This window comes from Spermophilus citellus (genome assembly GCF_964194105.1).
Source record: "Spermophilus citellus genome assembly, chromosome: X".
NCBI lineage: Eukaryota > Metazoa > Chordata > Mammalia > Rodentia > Sciuridae > Spermophilus > Spermophilus citellus.
The window spans coordinates 105467417-105487222 of NC_138190.1; the positions used below are offsets into that span (position 1 = coordinate 105467417).

Consider the following 19806-nt stretch of genomic DNA (forward strand, 5'->3'; position numbering starts at 1 on the left):
AGAATCTGGAAGCCTTTTATGAATTGAATGAATCAGCTTTAAAGTACAATACAGCCCAACATTTCTAGGCATAGCCTCCCACCACAAAGGAGAGACCACAGAGATATGCAAAACCAAAACAAATTTATAGGAGAAAACAGAAATACAGCAGTTAAACAGAGTTGGAAAGTAACGTGATGAACATGAAAAAACAAGGGAAAAAAGGATTACAAACAATGCAGGACAACTTAAATCTACAGGAGAACCTAGAGGCATCAAAAAATGGACAGAGAAAGAACTCAAGGCATACCTGACTCAGATGGAATGGAATCTTAGAGAAGTCATGAGACAGCAAGTCGAAACAATGAACGAATACTTTGAAAACGAATTGCATAAGCAAATTCAAATTGCAAAGAAGGAACTCTACCAGGAGATAGAGATACTAAAAAAAAAATCAAACAGTAATCCTAGAAATGCAGGAAACCATAAACCAAATTAAAAACTCAAACGAGAATATTACAAATAGACTAGATCAAATAGAAGTCAGAACATCAGATAATGAGGACAAAGTTTATCAACTCGAAAAGAATATAGTCAAGGCAGAAAAGATGTTAAAAAATCACGAGCAATCCATGCAAGCGATATGGGATGCCATAAAAAAAACCAAACTTGAGAGTCATTGGGATAGAAGAAGGTATAGAGGTTCAAACCAAAGGAATGAAAAATCTGTTGAATGAAATAATCTTAGAAAACTTCCCAGATATGAAAGATGGAATGGATTGCCAAATCCTGGAAGCCTACAGGACCCCAAACATACAAAACCATAAAAGACCAACTCCAGGACACATAATTATGAAGATATCCAACATACAGAACAAGGAGAGAATATTAAAAGCTATGAGAGAAAGGAGGCAGATTACATTCAGGGGTAAACCAATTAGGTTAACGGCTGATTTTTCACCACAGACTTTGAAAGCCAGAAGATCCTGGAACAATGTATTTCAAACGCTGAAAAATAATGGATTCCAACAAAGAATACTGTATTTAGCAAAATTAAGCTTCAGATTTGACAATGAAATTAAAATATTTCACGTTAAACAAAAGTTAAAAGAATTTGCAGGCAGAAAAACAGCACTGCACAGCATTTTGAGCAAAATACTACAAGAAGAGGAATTGAAAAATAGCACCCAAAACTAACAGTGGGAGGTATCTCAGTAAAGGGGGAGAAAAATAATCAAAGAGGAAAAACTAGCCAAACTAAAATAAATAAATAAATAAACATGACTGGAAGTACAAACCATATTTCAATAATAACCTTAAATGTTAATGGCTTAAATTCACCAATCAAGAGACATAGGCTAGTAACCTGGATCAAAAAAACAGATCCAACAATATGCTGCCTTTAGGAGACTCATATGATAGGAAAAGACATACACAGGCTGAAGGTTAAAGGTTGGGAAAAATCATACCACTCACATGGCCCTCGGAAGCAAGCAGGAATGGCCATACACATATCGAATAAAATCAACTTCAAACCTAAGTTAATCAAAAGGGATAAAGAAGGCCACTATATACTGTTAAAAGGAATCATCCACCAACAAGACATAACAATTATCAATATGTATGCACCAAACAATGGTGCTGCAACGTTCATAAAACAAACTCTCCTCAAGTTCAAGAGTCAAATAGACCACAACACAATAATTATGGGTGACTTCAACACACTGCTCTCTCCATTAGACAGATCCTCCAGACAAAAGCTGGATAAAGAAACTACAGAACTCAATAACACAATCAATAACCTAGACTTAACCGACATATATAGAATATATCAACCATCATCAAGTGGATACATGTTCTTCTCAGCAGCACATGGATCTTACTCAAAGATAGACCATATATTATGCCATAGGGCAACTCTTAGTTAATATAAAGGTGTGGAGATAATACCATGCACCTTATCTGATCATAATGGAATGAAACTGGAAATCAATGATAAAAGAAGGAAGGAAAAATCCTGAATCACGTGGAAAATGAACAATATGTTACTGAATGATCAATGGGTTACAGAAGACATAAAGGAGGAAATCAAAAAATTCTTAGAGATAAACGACAATGTAGAAAAAACATATCGGAATCTATGGGACACAATGAAAGCAGTTTTAAGAGGGAAATTCATTTCCTAAAGTTCATTCCTCAAAAAAAGAAAAAACCAACAAATAAATGAACTCACACTTCATCTCAAAACCGTAGAAAAGGAAGAGCAAAACAACAGCAAATGTAGTAGAAGACAAGAAATAATTAAAATCAGAGTGGAAATCAACGAAATTGAAACAAAAAAAAACATTGAAAAAATTGATAAAACTAAAAGTTGGTTCTTTGAAAAAATAAATAAGATCGACAGACCCTTAGCCATGCTAAGGAAGAGAAGAAGAGAGAGAACTCAAATTACTAACATACGGGATGAAAAAGGCAATATCACAACGGACACTACAGAAATACAGAAGATAATTAGAAAGTATTTTGAAACTCTATATTCCAATAAAATAGAAGATAGTGAAGATATCAATAAATTTCTTAAGTCATATGATCTGCCCAGATTGAGTCAGGAAGACACACACAATTTCATCAGACCAATAACAAAGGAAGAAATAGAAGAAGCCATCAAAAGACTACCAGCCAAGAAAAGCCCTGGACCGGATGGGTATACAGCGGAGTTTTCCAAAACCTTCAAAGAAGAATTAATACCAATAATTTTCAAGCTATTTCAAGAAATAGAAAAAGAAGGAGCTCTTCCAAATTCATTCTATGAGGCCAACATCACCCTGATCCCGAAACCAGACAAAGACACTTCAAAGAAAGAAAACTACAGACCAATATCTCTAATGAACTTAGATGCAAAAATCCTCAATAAAATCCTGGTGAATCGAATACAAAAGCATATCAAAAAAATTGTGCACCATGATCAATTAGAATTCACCCCTGGGATGCAAGGCTGGTTCAATATACAGAAATCAATAAATGTTATTCACCATATCAATAGACTTAAAGATAAGAACCATAAGATCATCTCGATAGATGCAGAAAAAGCATTCGACAAAGTACAGCATCCCTTTATGTTCAAAACACTAGAAAAACTAGGGATCACAGGAACTTACCTCAACATTGTAAAAGCTATATATGCTAAGCCTCAGGCTAGCATCATTCTAAATGGAGAAACACTGAAGGCATTCCCTCTAAAATCTGGAACAAGACAGGGATGACCTCTCTCACCACTTCTATTCAATTTAGTTCTTGAAATACTAGCCAGAGCAATTAGACAGACAAAAGAAATTAAAGGAATAAAATTAGGAAAAGAAGAACTTAAATTATCACTATTTGCGGGTGATATGATTTTATACCTAGAAGACCCAAAAGGGTCTACAAAGAAACTACTAGAACTAATAAATGAATTCAGCAAAGTGGAAGGATATAAAATCAACACGCATAAATCAAAGGCATTCCTGTATATCAGCAACAAAACTTCTGAAATGGAAATGAAGAAAACCACTCCATAAACAATATCCTCAAAAAAAATAAAATACTTGGGAATCAACCTAACAAAAGAGGTGAAAGATTTATAAAATGAAAACTACAGAACCCTAAAGAGAGAAATAGAAGAAGATCTTAGAAGATGGAAAAATATACCCTGTTCATGGATAGGCAGAACTAACATCATCAAAATGGCGATATTACCAAAAGTTCTCTATAGGTTTAATGCAATGCCAATCAAAATCCCAAAGGCATTTCTTGTAGAAATAGATAAAGCAATCATGAAATTCATATGGAAAAACAAAAGACCCAGAATAGCAAAAGCAATTCTAAGCAGGAAGTGTGAATCAGGCGGTATAGCGATACCAGATTTCAAACTGTATTACAGAGCAATAGTAAGAAAAACAGCATGGTACTGGTACCAAAACAGGCAGGTGGACCAATGGTACAGAATAGAGGACACAGAGACTAATCCACAAAGTTACAACTATCTTATATTTGATAAAGGGGCTAAAAGCATGCAATGGAGGAAGGATAGCATCTTCAACAAATGGTGCTGGGAAAACTGGAAATCCATATGCAACAAAATGAAATTGAATCCCTTTCTCTCGCCATCCACAAAAATTAACTCAAAATGGATCAAGGAGTATGATATCAAATCAGAGACTCTGCATCTGATAGAAGAAAAAGTTGGCTCCGATCTACATATTGTGGGGTCGGGCTCCAAATTCCTTAATAAGACACCCATAGCCCAAGAGTTAATAACAAGAATAAACAAATGGGACTTACTTAAATTGAAAAGTTTTTTCTCAGCAAGAGAAACAATAAGAGAGGTAAATAGGGAGCCTACATCCTGGGAACAAATTTTTACTCCTCACACTTCAGATAGAGCCCTAATATGCAGAATATACAAAGAACTCAAAAAATTAAACAATAAGATAACAAATAACCCAATCAACAAATGGGCCAAGGACCTGAACAGACACTTCTCAGAGGAGGATATACAATCAATCAACAAGTACATGAAAAAATGCTCTCCATCTCTAGCAGTCAGAGAAATGCAAATCAAAACCACCCTAAGATACTATCTCACTCCAGTAAGATTGGCAGTCATTAGGAAGTCAAACAACAATAAGTGCTGGTGAGGATGTGGGGAAAAGGGTACACTTGTACATTGCTGGTGGGACTGCAAATTGGTGCGGCCAATTTGGAAAGCAGTTTGGAGATTCCTGGGAAAGCTGGGAATGGAACCACCATTTGACCCAGCAATCGCCCTTCTCGGGCTATTCCCTGAGGACCTTAAAAGAGCGTACTATAGGGATACTGCCACATCAATGATCATAGCAGCACAATTCACAATAGCTAGACTGTGGAACCAACCTAGATGCCCTTCAATAGATGAATGGATAAAAAAGATGTGGCATTTATACACAATGGAGTATTACGCAGCACTAAAAAATGACAAAATCATGGAATCTGCAGGGAAATGGATGGCATTAGAGCAGATTATGCTAAGTGAAGCTAGCCAATCCTTAAAAAACAAATGCCAAATGTCTTCTTTGATATAAGGAGAGCAAGTAAGAACAGAGCAGGGAGGAAGAGCAGGAGGAAAAGATTAACATTAAACAGAGACGAGTGGTGGGAGGGAAAGGGAGAGAGAAGGGAAATTGTATGGAAATGGAAGGAGACCCTCATTGTTACACAAAATTACATATAAGAGGTTGTGAGGGGAAAAGGGGGAAATAAAAAACAAGGGAGAGAATTGAACAACAGTAGATGGGGTAGAGAGGGAAGATGGGAGGGGAGGGGAGGGGGATAGTAGGTGATAGGAAAGGTAGCAGAATACAACTGTCACTAATATGGCATTATGTAAAAATGTGGATGTGTAACCGATGTGATTCTGCAATTTGTATTTGGGGTAAAAATGGGAGTTCATAACCCATTTGAATCAAATGTATGAAAGATGATATGTCATGAGCTTTGTAATGTTTTGAACAACCAATAAAAAAAATTAAAAAAAGAATAATGAAGATCTAAAATAGTACTGTATTGATAAGGAATGAAAGAGAGCTGACAGGGTCTAGAAGTTAGCCTGCCAAACACGAGAGAAATTTCTAGACAATATCAGAGATGAGGAACTTGTAAAGTCACTGAAGAACAAAGTTATATGATTTTTCTCTAGTAGAGCTCAGAAGGTATGTTGCAACAACAAAGAAGGTAATTAGTTACATTGATTCAGGGCTGAAGTTTTTCTAGGTGATGATACAGTCAAGGAAGGACAATGATTCATTGGCAAGAATGTGGTTAAATCATGGACAATGGAATCTAAGAAAGATTAGAAAGGAATAGGAAGCAAGTTGGGGTTGACAGATTGGGAGAAAATAAAAAGAGTCAAGGAACTGGAGATTTTTAACAGCATTTAATAGAGGGTATACGGGGGTAAGAGAATTATGAGACCCAGAAGGATAAGAAAAATAATGTGGTCTGAAAGTATATGCTAGAATTTATTTCAGAAGTATATTTCTAGAGAAATATATCTTGTTTTTCTACTGAGTTGAAGTTAGAAAATGGGACACTATAATTTGAAACAAAATCTGTTTTAAGATATATTAAAGCCAGATTTAATAAACCAATAAATCTTTTCAAATTACATATGCAAGTGCTGTGGTCAAGATGTAATAAGGTCATGGATTTGTCTCGGCATGGTCACTTAATAACTGATGTTGAAAAGTCAGTGATCCTCCTTTGAAGTTCAAATTTTTAGTCTGTAAAATGGGTATAATACTGCCAGTATCTCATGGGGTTGTTGTAAAGTTAAACACATTAATTTGGAGTTATGCTTAGAACAAGGACTGGCATGAATATTAGCTATTAGGACTGCTGTTTCTGGGTATGATAAAATATAAATACTTCACCCTATCTCTCCCACTGAATAGACTAATAAAACTTGGAGAGAATGTTTGATATGTTTGAAGACTGTGAAAAGTTAAAAAGTAGCAGGCAGAAAGAATAAAAGTCCAGAATTTGAAATAAAGAACTTACATCCAGACATGGCACAATCAAATTGATGAAAATAAAGAGAAAGAAAAACAACTTAAAAGCCTTATACTCTTGGTTAATTGATTTTACATGAAGGTGTCAAGACAATTCAAAGGAAAAGGATAGTCTTTTCATATAAAAGTACTAGGACAATTTTATACATATATATGCATACATGTATAATATATATGTATGTGTATATATATACTCTATACACACATAAATTTATTTTTTAGTTGTTGATAGACCTTTATTTGTTTATACCCCATGCTAAGAATCAAACCCAGTGCCTCACAAATGCCAGGCAAGTGCACTACTGCTGAGCCATAGCCCCAGCCCCAACATAATTTTATACACAGAAAAATTATATGTAGAGAGAACTTTATGTAACTCTAACCTACATTATATGCAAAAAATTAATTTAAAATGGTTCATAAGGGCTGGGGTTGTGGCTCAGTGGTAGAAGGCTTGCCTAGCATGGTGTGAGGCACTAGGGATTGATCCTCAGTACCACATAAATAAAATAAAGTTATTGTGTCCATCTACAACTAAAAAAAATTTTAAATGGTTCATAGACATAAATGTATGAGCTAAAACTATAATCTTTCAGAATACATGAAAAACATCTGTGCGACACTGGGATAGAAAGAATCTTCATTACAAAACCAAAACAAAAGCCATAAAAAATTAATAAGTTAGGCTACATTCAAATCACAAACTTCAGATGCCAGTAAGAGAGATAATGTCACTGAAAATAGAGGATGGAATAGGGACCATGACAATTTCCTACAAAAAAGCAATCAGAAAACTGGCAAAACCTGTCAGAACCAACTTTAATAAGAGAAGTGGAAGAGCAGACATCCTTGTCTCATTTCTGCTCTTCAGAGGGGAATTATTTTTCACCTGTATTTATATTAAATATGAACACACAAATATGACCAATTAATTTCTGAAAAAAATGCAAAGATAGGTAAATAGAGAAAGAATACTCTTTTTAACAATTGGTACTGAAACAAATGGACAATGATAGGCAAATAAGTGAATTTTATAAAAACCTCACATCTAAAATATTAAATCAAAATGGACTATACATCTAAATGTAAAATGTAGAACTATAAAAATGTTAGAAGAAAACATAGAAAAAGGTCTTTCTCATAAACAGGTATGAGGTAGAGTTCTTAACATGCACACACATCCGTACCCACCCACCCATACAGCATGATCCATGAAAGAAACTACAAACTAGATTTTATAAGAGCTAAAAAAATTTGCTCTGAGATAGAAGACTTATACACTGAAAACTAAAATGTTGCTGAAAGAAATTAGAAGATGCAAATAATAGAAAAACATCCCATGTTAATCTATTGGAGACTTAATACAGTTAAGATGTTTATACTAACCCAAATTATTCACACTTTCATACCTCCTACCAAAATTTCAATGACCCTTTTTTTGTTGCAATAATATAAAATCTACCCTAAAGTTCTTATGGAATCTTAAGGGTACCTCAAACAGCCAAAATAATGTTGAAAAAGAAAAAACAAAATTGGCAGTTACATTCTTCCTGATTTCAAAACTTACTACTAAGCAACAGTAATTAAAATAGTGTGGTACTGGCATAACAAAGAAATATATTCCAGTGGAATAGAGATCTCAGATATAAACTCTCATCCATATAGTCAAATGATTTTTGAACAGGGTGTCAAGATCATTCAGTGTGAAAAGAATAGTCTTTTCAAAAAATGTTACTGTGAAAACAGGATATGGACAAGAAAAAATTAAGTTGGATACTTACATTAGACCCAAAGAAGAAACAACCTTGAAATGAATCAAAAAAGACCTAAGTAAAATAGCTAAAAATGTGGAAGCTCAGAAAATAACACATAAGGAAAGTTTCATGATATTGGATCTGCTAATAATTTCTTATATGTAACACCAAAAGCACAGACAACAACAAAAAAAATAGATGAATTGGACTTCATCAAAATTTAAAACTTTGTGCATCAAGGAATACCACTGACAGAGTAAAAAGGCAACCCAAGAAGCAGGGGAAAATATTTGCAAATCATATATCTGATAAGGAATTAGTAACTAGAATATATAGAGAACTCCTATAACTTCATCAACAAATGAAGAAGTAATTCATTTAAAATCAACCAAGAGACTTGAACATACATTTATTCAAAGAAGATACACAGTTGGCTAAAGAGTATATGAAAAGATGCTCAACAGTATGAATCATTAGGAAAGTGAAAACCAAAACCACAATGAGATACCACTTCATGCCCATTAACTATTATCCAAAAAGGAAAACAGAAAATAACAAGTCATATTAGTGATGGTGAAGAGAAATGGAAACCCTTGTGCATTGCTGGTAGTAATGTAAAGTGTCACAATGTCTACTGAAAATGATATGATGGTCCCTCAAAAAATAAATGTAGAATTACTATATAATCCTGTAATTACACTTCTGAATATATATAAAAAAGAAAGGAAGCCAGTCATGATGGTACATGCCTGTAATCCCAGCAACTTGGGAGGCTGAGGCCAGAGGATCCCAAATTCAGAGTCAGCCTCAGCAATTTGGTGAGGTCCTTTGTCAAAATAAAAAAATAAAAAATAAAAAGAGCTGTGGATGTGGCTCATCCCCAGGTACCAAAAAAAAAAAAAAAAAAAAGTAAATACTCAAACATGTATAATCATGTTCATAGAAGCATTATTCACAATAGCTAAAACATGGAAGTAACCTAAGTGTCACTCACAATTAAAGAGATTTCTAAAAAGTGGTACATACATACAATGGAATTTTCTTCAGCCTTAAAAAGGAAGGAAATTCTGACACATGCTACAACATAAAAAAAAAAAAAAAACTTGAAGACTTATTCTAAGTAAAATAACCCAGTCACAAAGGACAAATACTATGTGCTTCTACTTATATGAGGTACCAAAATTAGTCAAATTCATAGTGACAGAAAGTAGAATAGAGGTTGCCTGAAACTGGGGAAGGGGAAAATAAGGAAGGTAGTATTTAATGGGTACAGAGTTAAAAAGTTCTGGAGATAAATGGTAGTGATAGTTACAGAAAAATGGGAATATATTTAATACCACAGAACTATACACTTAAAATCGTTAAAATTGTAAACTTTGTTACGTATATTTTTATCACAGTAGGAACAAAAATTCATTCTATAAAAGACACTGTTAAGAGAATGAAAAAGCAAGCTATAGACTGGGAGAAAATATAAATCACATATCCAATAGAAGATTGCTTCGAATATACAAAGAACGCTCAAAAGTCATGAGGAAGAAAATAAACAACCTAATGACAAAATGGCCAAAGATTCAAACAGATACATTAGCAAATGGGATATAAATATGGCAAATAAGCACAGGAAAAGATGTTCAACAACATTAGCCATTAAGAAGATGCAACTTAAAACAACAATGAGGTACCACTTCACACCTCTCAGAACAACTAAAATAAATACTGACAATACCAAGTGCTGACAAAGATGTAGAGCAACCAGAACTCTCATACATTGTTGGTGGGAATGCAAAATGGTATAGCCACTCTAGAGAATGGTTTGGCAATTTCATATAAAGTTAAATGTACACTTACCATATGACCCAGTAATCCCACTTCTAGATATTTACCTTAGAGAAATAAAAACTTATGTTCACACAAAAACCTGTACAAAAGTGTTTATATCAGTATTATTCATAACCAACATACCTGGAAACAACCCAAACTCACTTCAATGGGTGAATGGACAAACAAACTTTGGAATATTCAGACAGTGAAATATGATTCCACAAAATGAATGAACTGTTAATACATACAACAACTTGAATGAGTCTCAAAGATATTATGCTTAGTGAAAGAAGCCAGTCTCACAGTTACACATTACATGATTTCATTTATGCGACAGTCTCTAAAAGATACACCTAAAGTGATGGAGAACAGATCAGTGATTGCCAGGAATTATGGGTGGGGGTTGGGAGTGACTAGAAAGAAATAGTATGAGGTAGTTTTTCATTGTGATGGAGCTGTTCTCTCTGCTAACTGTGGTGGTGGTTACATGAATCTACATGATTAACAATTCATAGAACTATACACCAAAAAAGCCCCATGCAATTTTATTGCAAATTCATTTCAAAAACAAAATATTAAATATTATATCATCATCATCATCATCAATATTCATACTTTACTAATTAATAAAATATTCAAAATTATTTGTGAAATGGGATCTAAAAATCAGTAAGGTCAATTTATGTCTGCTATAATAACTTAAAGGTATAGAGATTAAAACAGCACTACATGTAAAAGTTTTACAACTTCTACTAATTCTTCTCTTTAATATTTCATATAAGGATAATATGTTCTCTCTGGATCATTGTTACATGCTGATCATTGTTATATACTGAATATGGAATTAAATAGGTGTTCAACTTAGAAGTCTGGGACCCTAGGTTACATTCCTAAATCTAACACTATAAGAAAACTCTCGACTTGCCTTTTGTGCCTAATTTTATCTTCCTCTTCATTGAGGTCATGTACTTGTCTGCACTTGGCTTTTTGTGGTATGCTGTGAAGGTTTAAAGCAAGGAGTTTCAAAGATAGAAAACAGAACAGATTCATAAATTCCCCCCCAACCACCACCCAAATCCAGGTACTACTCTAAGTGATTTACATGTATTACTTCACTTAATCCTAACAACCCTATAATATAACTACTATTAATATTCTCACTTTACTGATGAAGAAACTGAAGCCTACAGAGGTAACTTGCCTAGCATCTCATAGCTAATAAGTGGGGAAGCCAGGATTTTCCCAGGCAGTTTGCCTCCAGAGCCTATGTTTATAATCAGTATGCCATAATCTCTCTCCACAAAAGGCAACTGTTCATTTTTCATTCCTTCCTTCATCACTGCTCTGCCATGTCTACAGTCTATCTAACATAGCATTTAACCATTCTCATGATTTTAACATGACTGAAGCAGAAACGATTCCCAATTCTACATATCTACTTCTGACCTCTTTCCTGAGTTTTACTGCTTTATTTCTGTCTCCTTGATATCTGCAAGCAATGATCCTGCCATTCTCAAAATTTCAACATGTTTAAGTCAAATTCATCATCTTTCCTCAAAATGTCCCCATAAAAGCATTCTTGGTTTTGCCAATTGTTAAGTCACACAGCCTTGAAACATCTGGGTTATCTTTGACATATTCCCTTCCATTGACCTTCTTCCTTCATCTTCAGTCAATAAGGTCTATCAATTCTCCCTTTGTAATGTATCTTATAATTAAATCTACCTGTCTTTCCAATTCCGCTCTCACCAATCTAGTCCAAATCTTCATGTTTCAAAGACTACAATCCCTCCTAACCATTCTCTCTGCTTCTAGTACTTCCTTATCAAGTTCTAATTACTGGCTACCACATGACTTTTAACATTTTACTCCTGACTTGAAAACTTCTAACTATATTCAGATTAGCTAAAAATTAAATCTATATAGCTATAAACTACCAACCAAATAAAGCCCAAAATTATTAGTTATATTTCCAATTTTGCCTCTTATAACTCTCCCAGTCAATAGTGCTCACATCAACTCCTGCAAATCAAATGTCATTCCTTCTCCTTTCTAAATAGGTAGTATTAAAAAAATTAAATCTTACCTCCTCTGAAAGGCATTCTTCATTCACAGCAATAAAACTCTGAACTCCCATAGCACTTAGCAACTGTATCTTGCATTTTTACTAAATGGTATACATTTATATTTCCAACCACATTGTACTTTGCACAAGGTCAAGAATTATTTCTTAAATTTCTGTGCACCTCCCACAGTGCCTAATAAAATCAATCCATTAAACTAATTCTGATTAATACACACACATATATATGTATAATATTAATTTATATTTCAGCCTAACTACCCTACCTAGCCTTGCCTCACTTTTCTGTGTCATCCCTTGTCATTCCCTGCCACTTCCTGTACCCCTGCCACACTGAACTTTTCATTGTTCCCCAGACATACCAGGTCCCTTCAACAATCCTGTTCCTATTCACTATCTTATAACACTCTTTCCCCTTTACCTGAAAAATGCCTGTTGATCCATCAAGACAGTACAAGTGCCAACTTCTGACTCCCCCACCTAGACTTAGGTGCTCTATTTTCTGTGTTTCCTCAGAATTTGATTCAAGTCTATATAATAATTTCCTAATTTCCATGTTGTCATGCAACTAACTGCAGATATTTGTCTCTTTCATGGGACTATACATTCAAGAGTAGTAATAGCCTGTCTTTCCCCTACTCTCTTCACTAATTCTTTATACCTAATGACTGATGTTAAATCTTTCTGTCAGTGAAAGACTATATATAAGTCAGTGAAGCTCACATACCTTGATAATAAAGAGCCTTAAGAAAGGAGTGACGATCAGCTCCCTGAAATAAAGACTTTTCTATTTCCATTTCTCGCCGGGTCAGCTGTTTGCTCTTTGAAAATCTCTGTGGCAGGCGAAGAATACGCTGACGCTCAGAGATTCTTTCTTCAATATCTTGAAGACGGTTCTGTATTGCTTCAGGAGTTGCCCTCAGCCTTGTCCTCTGAAACCAGGGAAATGAAATGACAAATCATAGAGGACACACCTGAAAGTGATGATCTGGTGCTTCAAGTAAGAAAAAGATGATCAGGACACAGAAATTGAAAGTGTTTATTTAAAGTGTTAGCTAAAAAGTTAAAAAAAAAAAAAAGGTTCTCTTTCACCAATGTCCCTATCCTAAAAAACAAAGAAGATTCAGACACAAAGCTCAGTTTTGTGGAACTAAAAATGCAAAACTCCCCAATGCCAAAATGAACAGATCCTGCTTTTTATTCTCCTGAAAAACAATAACACACTTACCTTTTCACCTGAAACATGGCTCTTCCAGATTAAGATTTCTGTTTCATTGAGTCCTAGTTCCCTGAGAGAAGCAGTTTCTTGGTCCTTTTCATGTAGTGTCTGGAACTGGGACAAAGTCATAGTTCCAGCTGCTTCCTTTCCAAAAGGTTTGTACATAGTACCAGGGGCAAAGCTCTCTTTCTTAGAGACACATCTGCAAAACAAGAAAAAAAGGGAGTGAGATCATCTTCAGGCTACCACAATTCACAGGAATTGTACCATTATAAGGGGCACAATAAAAGTCATTGGCAATTTCTCACATTCTGTTACTAGCCTGAAGCCCAACTGCAACAAAATGGAACTCCATCAATAGTCCCTTCATCCAGAACTAATCAATGACTAAATTAATGAACATTTACTGAGTCCTTCTATGCATCAGATGTGTGCTGTGTACTGAGGATTTAATAGCAAAAAGAGAGAGAGAGAGAGAGACAGACAGACAGACAGACAGACAGACATGAAAATAGCTCCTGTTTTGTGAAAGAATACTGATAGGAAAATAAAGAGGCAATGACAGTATCGAGTTATAAATGCTATGGTGGAAGAAATACAGGGTGTAGGAGGGCATAGAAAAGGTACTGGCTCAGACTTGGTGGATATGGAAGCTTCCCTCAGGAAGAAAAAGATTAATTCTGATTAATACATATATATATATATATATATATATATATATATATATATATATATATATATAAACATTTATTGATGCATAGAAGTCTGCTAAAGAAAGTGGGAGAGAGAAAGTGCAGTGTTCCTTTCAGGCTTTAAGAGGGGTCTGTCACTTTGAAGTGAGGGTCTAGGATACTCTACCTGTTTGGAAAATCAATACTTACTCTTCAATGGAGACAGAAGTATCAAGTTGATGTTGAAGGAGGCTTTTCAGCTGCCTCTCCCCTTCTGTTTCCAGTTCCTCCAGGACATGCTCATCACTCTTCACACAGCTGTTTACCCTGGAGGAGACATACCAATACATACAGAAAAAAGAAGAGATAGGGAATTGAATATATATTCCATACCTATATTATCTATCATTAATTAGTGACCCCATTTGTTCAGAAACTTCTTTAATCATCCATTGTACTTCATCATTCATTCTACAAACATTTACTAAATACCTACTCACACAGAAGGCATTGTGCTAGGTATTGATGTAACTCAAAGATATTGATAACAGTATCTAGCATCAAGAAGCTTATAATCTAGCTAGGAAGAAGAAATATATGTTTGTGTTGTGTGCATGTGCTTGAGGGAACAGAAAAAAATATGAATTAATAATGATATACAGCACAGTATGTCAAATTATTAAGAGATCATAGAAGATTAGTTGGAAGCTAGGGTGGTAAGTGAAATCTTCAGAAAGGTATTTTTAAAGTGGCATTTGAAATACTGGTTGTAATGAAAAGGATAACTAGAAAACAAGTGTGAATAGATAGAAATACATACTGGAGGATAACTGGAATTTCAATTTCAATTTCAATTTGTACTGTGAATGACCTTATAAAAACCAACTAAACGGCCTGGACATTAGTGTGTAGGCATTAAAAAGTAATTTATCAGGCAATTAGGTGACATAGTACAAGCAATGGTTTAGGAATATGAATGTGGTTATAATATGCCATATACATTAGAAGGAAAGAAACCTGAAGAAATAATTAACCATTGAAGTATGAGGTGATGAAGACCCAAAACAAAGTGATAATAGTAGAAATGAAATAGAATGGTTAGATGAGAGAGGCCTTTGAAGCAGGGAAGGGTAAGGATGTCAAGGATAATCCCCAAAATTCAAACCATGTAACAAACACAATGACGGTATCAATGAAGAAAAGAAGGTCCAGATGGAGTCAATGACTTGGGGAAATAAGTATTATTGCAATCATGTTGAGTCAACTATCTATTATACTTCAAACACCAGCATGAAGTATCAGGAATGCTCTGAATACATTGAGGTAGAGGTAACAGCATAAGTGATTGGCTGAAAGAAAAGTTTCATAGAGGAGATTCTAAGGTTGAACATGGAAATCTGGAGTCATCTGTATGGAGAAGATGAGCTATGAGAGAAGATGTCTAAAGGAGAAAGTTTAAAAAGAAATATAAAGAGGATCATAATATTTTATAGCCTAGGCATCACTATGCAGGCATCTAGATAATGACTAACATGAGCTAACTAACCTTAAATATGTGAAAGCTCTTATTAGAATGTAAAAAAAAATAATAGGACTATTTAAGCATGCAACAATTGATTATAAAAAACTGAACACAAAAAGTGAGTTAACTCCATGAGGAAAATAAATTTTAAAATTTTAAGTGTCTTTCTTATAAAATTGCCCTTTCCTAGTAAAGATATAATAATATCTAGGGAAAACCCCTATAATTATAAGCAAAATCCCTTGCTCAAGAAAGACTTGGCCCTATCTTGGAAAATTCTAAAATATTTTTAGATACAACACTTTTTAAAAAAATCCTTTAAAAATCACATAAAATAGAAAAAGCAATCATGAAATTCTTCTGGAAAAATAAGAGACCCAGAATAGGTAAAGCAATCCTTAGCAGGAAGAGTGAAGCAAGTGGCATCACTATATCAGACCTTAAACTATACTACAGAGCAACAGTAACAAAAACAGCATGGTATTGGCACCAAAACAGACTGGTAGACCAATGGTTCAAAATAGAGGACACAGAGACTAACCCACAAAATTACAATATTCTTATATTAGACAAAGGAGCCAAAAACATGCATTGGAGAAAAGAGAGTCTCTTCAACAAATGGTGCTGGGAAAACTGGAAATCTATATGCAACAAAATGAAATTAAACCCCTATCTCTTACCATGCACAAAACTCAACTCAAAGTGGATCAAGGACCTAGGAATAAAACCAGAGACTCTTCATCTAATAGAAGAAAAACTAGGTCCTAATCTTCAACATGTGGGATTAGGCCCCAACTTCCTTAATAAGACTCCTATAGCGCAAGAATTAAAACCAAGAATCAATAAATGGGATAGACTCAAACTAAAAAGTTTCTTCTCAGAAAAAAAAAAAAAAAACTGTGAGGTGAATAGAGAGCCTACATCTGGGGAGCAAATTTTTACTCCTCACACATCAGATAGAACACTAATCTTTAGGGTATATAAAGAACTCAAAAAACTAAACACCAAAAAACCAATAACCCAATCACTAAATGGGCCAAGGACCTGAACAGACACTTCTCAGAAGAGGATTTACAATCAATCAACAAATATATGAAAAAAATGCTCATCATCTCTAGTAATTAGAGAAATGCAAATCAAAACTATTCCAAGACTTCATCCCACTCCAGTCAAAACGGCAGCTATTAAGAAGATAAACAACAATAAGTGTTGGTGAGGATGTGGGGGAAAAGGCACACTCATACATTGCTGGTGGGACTGCGAATTGGTGCAGCCAATATGGAGAGAAGTATGCCGATTCCTTGGAAAACTGAGAATGGAATCACCTTTTGACACAGCTATCCCTCTCCTCGGTCTATACCCAAAGGGCTTAAAAACAGCATACTACATGGACACAGCCATGTCAATGTTTATAGCAGCACAATTCACAGTAGCTAAACTGTGGAACCAACCTAGATGCCCTCCAGTAGATGAATGGATAAAAAAAGTGGCATATATACACAATGGAATAGTACTCAGCAATAAAAGAGAATAAAAACATGGCATTTGCAGATAAATGGATGGAGCTGGAGAAGATAATGCTAAATGAAGTTAGCCAATTCCAAAAAAAACAAATGCTGAATGTTTTCCCTGATATAAGGTGATTGACTCATAGTAGGGGAAGGAGGGGTAGCATGGGAGGAACAGATGAACTCTAGACAGGGCAGAGGGGTGGGAGGGGAAGAGAGGGGACAGGGGGTTAGCAATGATGGTAGAATGTGATGGACATCATTATCCAAAGTACATGTATGAAGACATGAATTTGTGTGAACATCCTTTATATACAGAGATAAGAAAAATTTTGCTCTATATGTGTAATAATAATTGTAATGCATTCCACTGTTTTGTATTTAAAAAATAAAATCAATTTAAAAATCACAATTTTTGTTGATTATTTAGAATTCCCAAAGTTCTTTCTAAGTTTAAAGGTCTTTTTTTTTCAAATGAATAAATCATAGCTAAATACATCAACACACATGAATCTCAAAAAAAAATGTTGAGTTAAAATTAACAAGTCACAGAAAAATTAATACAATATGTCTCCATTTGTATAAAGTTGAAAATGGGTAAAAACTATGAAAATTGCAGTTGTGCTTCAGGCTAGTAACAAAATGTGAGAAATTGCCAATGACTTTTATTGTGCCTCTTATAATGGTACAATTCCTGTGAACTGTGGTAGCCTGAAGATGGTCTTACTCCCTTTTTTTCTTGTTTTGAAGATGTGTCTGTTAGAAAGAGAGCTTTGCCCCTGGTACTATGTACAAACTGTTTAGGGCTATATTCATATATGAAAAATCTTTAAAAAAAACAACAAGGGAATAAATTAATATAACATTCTGGATATCAGTCATCTCATGGGGGACGAAAGAATGAGGGCAGAAAAAATCAGGAAGGGGACACAAAGAACTTCTAAGGTACTAACAATATCCTATTTCTTAAACTGGTAGTTGATACAAGCCTTTATGGTTATTCTTTAAATAAATAAACATTATTTTGCACGTATGAGATATATCATTGAATAATTTTAAGGACAGGGACAATGAGAACCAGTTTCTTCAAAGATGCAAGGAAATTCCAGCTATTCGGGGAGGCTGAGGCAGAATGATTCCAAGTTCCAGTCCAGCCTCAGCAATTTAGCCAGACCATGTCTGGGAATAAAATTAGAAGGGCTGGGGATGTAGCTCAGTGACAGAGTGCTTGCCTAGCATGCTCAAGGCCCTAGCTTCAAACCCCAGTAAAACACACACAAACACACACACACACACACACACACACACACACAATAATAATAATAAAATAAAATAAATATTAAAAAAAAGAAAAAGAAACCAAGGGTGCAGAAGAACTGTTCCTGCATGATCACTCTTGCAGAGTCAATATCAAAGTAATTTAATGAGGATCCTTTTAAAAGTCTTTGTTCTGTCAAAATAATGAGGCACAGGTTCTCAACAATGACCACCAAGGTTCATTTACTGAAGAACCAGTAGGGGGAACTGAGCGGAGCAATGCCTTTCTTTTCCTGTAACACATCCAGCCCATTTGGGCTTTCCTTTCAAATTTGGAGAAAGAAAGTATCAATCTCTTACTGTAACCTTTGAAAATGCTACATGGTTTCGTGGTTCCAGCAAGTATCCTTCAACACCCAGACAGTGCAAATAAATGCATCCACCCTGAGCACCCCTGGGCTCATGAGGCGGAGGTATGGCGGGCCAGGGAGGAGCCGCCTTGGGTATCCCTGGCGCTGAGAATTGTCAGCAGGCACCCTTTTGCCTGGGTGGGTCTGTCTGAAACAGAAAGTATCCGCAGCACCCAGCCAGCTCCTGGGGCCTAAGCCGGGAAGGCATTCCTACCGAAACCACCCTGGTCACGGACCATCCCGAACTTCGCCCAGCTGACCCAACCAGCCCTTCTTCCCTCCTCCCTTCACCTTTGTCTTCCCGTTCACACGAAACCGAAACCGCTTCCCAAAATTGTGACACAAAGTAACAAAAGCCATTTTCAAAGCAAATGTTAAAAAAAAAAAAAAAAAAAAAAAAAGAGCTCCGCTTGTCTCTGGCAACTCCGACAAGCCCTTACCTCTTCATGTTTCCACAGGCCTTTATTACTAACTTGGGCAAATAGGTCAGGGACCTCATGTCCCAGAACTCTGCGCGGCAGACTCAAAGGGGATTGTGGTGGAGCGTGGGCCTCTGGGAGTTGTAGTAGCACAGAGCCTTATAGAAATGGAGACAGAAAGTAGGTTTCCAGTGACCGGTCTATTTTAAGTTAAAGATAACACCCCAAATATACATCTCATAAACCTGGGAGTCAGCTAGGACTTCTTGACTCTTTCATCCAGTATCAGTACTGATACTGTAACCCCTATCAACATTACTTTTTTTTTTTTTTTTTATACGGGGGGCGGGGGGATTGAACCCAGGGGTGTTTAACCACTGAGCAACATCCCCAGCCCTTTTGTTTTGAGACAGGGTCTCTCTAAATTGATTAGGGCCTCGCAAAATTGCTGACGCTGGCTTTGAATTTGTCATCCTCCTGCCTCAACCTCTCAAGCCACTGGGTTCATAGGCTTCCACCACCATGGCTGGCAACACTGCTTCCCTTTCAAGGTTTTATATGGCCTACCTCTGTTTC

At 35.5% G+C, this 19806-nt stretch overlaps 1 protein-coding gene across 2 annotated transcripts in view; it reads right to left on the bottom strand.

Annotated features, from left to right (window-relative positions):
* The window catches only part of RBM41 (RNA binding motif protein 41), a 70581-nt gene extending 51248 nt beyond the window's left edge, over positions 1-19333 (bottom strand). Inside the window, exons 1-5 of one of the 2 annotated variants that reach the window (XM_081276850.1) lie at positions 19252-19333; positions 14325-14441; positions 13453-13645; positions 12952-13156; positions 11067-11138 (exon numbers count right to left, since the gene is read on the bottom strand). In XM_081276850.1, the coding sequence (XP_081132976.1) occupies positions 11067-11138; positions 12952-13156; positions 13453-13645; positions 14325-14441; positions 19252-19310 (646 nt within the window). In that variant the 5' untranslated portion in view covers positions 19311-19333. The remainder of the gene's footprint in view (positions 1-11066; positions 11139-12951; positions 13157-13452; positions 13646-14324; positions 14442-19251) is intronic. The other variant, XM_081276851.1, reaches the window with a different exon arrangement.
* Between the last annotated feature and the right edge of the window lie 473 nt (positions 19334-19806).